The sequence below is a fragment of the Notothenia coriiceps genome, unplaced genomic scaffold, assembly GCF_000735185.1.
Source record: "Notothenia coriiceps isolate Sejong01 unplaced genomic scaffold, NC01 NC01_scaffold00019205, whole genome shotgun sequence".
NCBI lineage: Eukaryota > Metazoa > Chordata > Actinopteri > Perciformes > Nototheniidae > Notothenia > Notothenia coriiceps.
Genome location: NW_011351906.1, coordinates 1 through 3860, shown reverse-complemented (window position 1 = coordinate 3860; position 3860 = coordinate 1). Strand labels below are relative to the sequence as shown.

Genomic DNA, 3860 nt, shown 5'->3' with positions numbered 1-3860 from the left:
GGTATCCTACAGGGCAGCAGTAGTTGAGTCTGTAGGAATTTGGCAGCTGGAGGTCTCAGGTCCGAGAAAAGATTAGGGGACAAGTACTTTAAGAGGGGCCAGCTCACTTTCTGGGCACTGCCGAGATGCCCTTGAGCCTCCCACTGCTCCCAGATGCTGTTTAGTTGCGGATATAGGGTTACATTTAGAGACTGAATTTGACTGTGAGTGTGCTGTGCTGCACATGTGTGTGACGATTAGAAAATTCATTTGAATCCTCCATTTCCATAAATGTTCAGACCAATGGCATTTGAGATGGTACTCAAGCTAAAAATTAAAGTTGGAGTAGTGGCTGTAGAGAAACGGGATTATGGCTAGGTTCTTATCGATGATCCACACTGAGCAGAAGAGGGCGGTAATGGTTAAAACCATGGGTTAATTAAAACCCAAAGAGAAGAAGAATGAGAGCTGGCTGTGGGCGGGGCCTGGGTGTATAAAGAGAGGGCGGGGCGTGGAGCGTCCTTCAGTCTCCCGCAGCCAGGCAGACTATCGAAATGGCGGCGCCAGCAGAGAGGATGGAGGTAAGGTGTCCAATAGGAAATTAAATAAACACCTATTTAATTTGTGTACACGCTAAACGCATATCAGCATGATCAGTATTCCAAATGATGTATTAGTTGTTTGACTTAACGTTTAGCTTTTGTCCTTGCATTCGCTCCAGCTCATGATTCATCCATTTTAGTTGAAGCTAACTTGCTATCGTTAACGTTACTATGTGATGCACCCGCTCATTCATTTGGGGTCGCTCATCGGATACAGCTACATTTTGACTTATACACTTTTGTGTTAGTTTACTTTTACGTATGTATATTGACTTTGAAATCGATGGCCATCGCTATACGTTAAAGCGACTTCTGGTGGCAGAAACGTAGTTTTACTTGGTGCGACAGCAAGCCGGCCTGTGGGACCGCATGGGAGCCAGCGTGTTAGCTCCGTTAGCTTTCTGTCTAGCTCAGTGTGAGTGCGGCATCATCCATTACATTACTCCTCTGTTGGTTCAAACACATTCCATGATCAATTAAACATCTTCCAACAGCGTCTTGTTTTGTTAGCGGCATCACCATCGTATTTTATGACTTGTTGTTTTATTTTATAGTTGTTCGACTTTAGTGACGTAGTAAGTTTAAGCAAACAGCTAATAACGCCGAGAGTGAATTGTCTCGGTGACAATGTGGCCTGACTGTGAGCTGATGTATCGAGGCTTTTGATGAATGTTTATTTGGCAATATCCCTTTTTAGAGGAAGGCCACGATCACTTCAGCACCATGGACCATGTGCTCCATCTTTGTGCGGGCTGGCCTCATTCATTGCCTTCTCGGACAGTCACATCATAATACATTTATTTTGACTTAAACTAAAATCAATATGAATTTATCTATTATTATTTTTTAATTAAGCATCCTTAAAAAATCTGTCCAAACACGTGTGTACATCTATAAAATATAAAGGTGGTAGTACAGTGTTTTAGCTGCACATAATTGCAGCTTGTTTCTCAAGAAAACGTTTGCTCATGCAGTGGCGAGTACTCTGTTCAAAGAATATTCAATTGTTTAATCTATATTGAGTTTTACCTTTACCATACGGCTGTTTGCTTTGTTAATATTCTGTCTGTGTCCCCCATCAAGTAAAACTATTGGTTTTATGTTGGGAGCTTCAGTGGGTATAATCTCTGCCAACGGATAAAATTGTATTTTTTCACCAAACCTGACACAATGGCCGAACTTACTTGGGTTGTAATTGTGGGTGTCTTTTGTTGAGATTTCTCAGGGGGAGAGCTCAGCCAAGCCTGCAGCGGAGGATATGACATCAAAGGACTACTACTTTGACTCTTACGCCCACTTTGGCATCCATGAGGTAATTCCCTTTCAACTCGACAAACTGCTGTGCTTAGGTTTTCAAATGGTCAACCCATATAAAGTGTTTCCGTTTTGTGTTACAAGATTTAACCCTCCCTTTGTTCCTTCAAATGTAGGAAATGCTGAAAGATGAGGTTCGCACTCTGACCTATCGCAATTCCATGTTCCACAACAAGCATCTGTTTAAGGACAAGGTGGTGCTGGATGTGGGCAGTGGGACAGGCATTCTCTGCATGTTTGCTGCCAAAGCTGGAGCCAAGAAGGTTATCGGGGTATGTGTTGGTACTAATCCAGTTTGAAGGGTTGACCCATGTTAACTGTTGCTCTTTAGTGGCATAAGAAGGCATTGTGAATTAAAATGTTGCTCTTTGTCTTATTAGATTGAGTGTAGCAGCATCTCAGACTACGCTGTGAAAATTGTGAAGGCCAACAAGATGGATGACGGTGAGTTAGTGGAATTATTCATGGTCCCATCATTGCATGGTTGCTCAATATAGGAATGTCTTGAGTCTCACAGTAACCAGGGGCTTAAAGGTTGTAGCTGATGACCCTTTCTGTGTTTACAGTTGTCACTATCATCAAGGGAAAGGTGGAGGAGGTGGAACTGCCTACAGATGGCGTCGACATCATCATATCAGAGTGGATGGGCTACTGCCTCTTCTATGAGTCCATGCTCAACACAGTTATTTATGCCAGGGACAAATGGCTGGTGTGTATATTTGTTTATCTCAACACATTAAAATAAAGGAGTTCCTCTGCACTGTAGTGATGAGGTTTTCCCACAAGTCCAAACAGACACAACAGTACTTGTGTGGTGTGCTGCCATAACAAATACATTTTTATTTTTACCAATCACTTAAAATTTATATTTTCTCCTGGTAATTCCTATGGCAAGTTGCATGTTATTCATGGACTTCAATTCTAGCTAATATGAGAATTTAAGGTAATGTTTGATTAAATAATATTCTATGGTTTATAGAATTGGAATACAACTGCTATTAGACATCAATCATGAGTTGGCCTTGGACATGTGACAAAATGCACCATGTTGCTCGTTTCTCACACGAGTCTGACTTCTGTTTCCCCTCTACAGAGACCAGATGGACTCATTTTCCCAGACAGGGCAACCCTTTATGTCACTGCCATCGAAGACCGACAGTACAAGGACTACAAAATCCACTGTGAGTAGTTTAACATTCATGGGTCTATGTTGTGTCAGGAGACTCATTGCAAGGTTGTTCCTTGTACTTAAGGGTTTACGTATATAAATAAACGTATTTACTCATGTCTACCCATTAGCCATTTTCTACTCTTAAAAAAAAAAAGTATCTTAATGGTCCCATCTAATGCTTTTCTGGTTATTACCCGTCCTCTTGTGTGTTATGTAGCTTTTTCTGCATGTAAACGGTCTGCAGAGTCACAAACCCTCAAAGTACACCCTGTAGCGAGTAAAACTCTAACACAGAAAAGACCTGTCTATGCTGCCCCAGAACGCCTCGTTGGACATTTTTCCCTGAGTATAGGGACGTAACGATACCAAGGTCCAAATGGACCAATCCGTGGAGCTCCTCACTCTGCCTTATCTTTTCTCAGCCGCAGTTAGGGATGGGTATCGTTAGGATTTTATCGATACCGATACTACTTATCGATACCAGTATTTTTTGATACTTTTCAATAATTTGGTACTCAAAATTATAGACGTGATTACAAGATGTGAAGATTAAACAACAGTCATTTTATTGTAATTTATTACAATTTTATTGAACGTTTTCAATGTCATACCAAGCAGGTATGAGTGTTTGACAGTTTCTCTGGAAGGGGGGTGGTAATTAGGGGCAGTTCATAAATCCATGCAAACATGACCATTACTCAGCTAAAACGAGACGCTGCGTGCACACCTCCTAAACCGGAAGGTCTGGTCGGCTAACCATTATAATCCGTTTATTTATAATTGTAATGATGGAT

At 41.5% G+C, this 3860-nt stretch overlaps 1 protein-coding gene across 2 annotated transcripts; it reads left to right on the top strand.

Moving 5' to 3' along the window:
* The first annotated feature begins 480 nt into the window (after positions 1-480).
* On the top strand, positions 481-3136 carry LOC104951806 (protein arginine N-methyltransferase 1-like). Of its 2 annotated transcripts, none has more exons than XM_010778535.1 (6): positions 481-560; positions 1807-1893; positions 2012-2167; positions 2276-2339; positions 2462-2604; positions 2989-3136. In XM_010778535.1, exons 1-6 carry the CDS (start codon positions 534-536, stop codon positions 3082-3084), a joined length of 573 nt encoding a protein of 190 aa, XP_010776837.1. In that variant the 5' UTR covers positions 481-533; the 3' UTR covers positions 3085-3136. The 2 variants fall into 2 exon arrangements, with proteins under 2 accessions (XP_010776837.1, XP_010776836.1); XM_010778534.1 differs by having other exon boundaries at positions 483-560; positions 1798-1893.
* Positions 3137-3860: the final 724 nt, after the last annotated feature.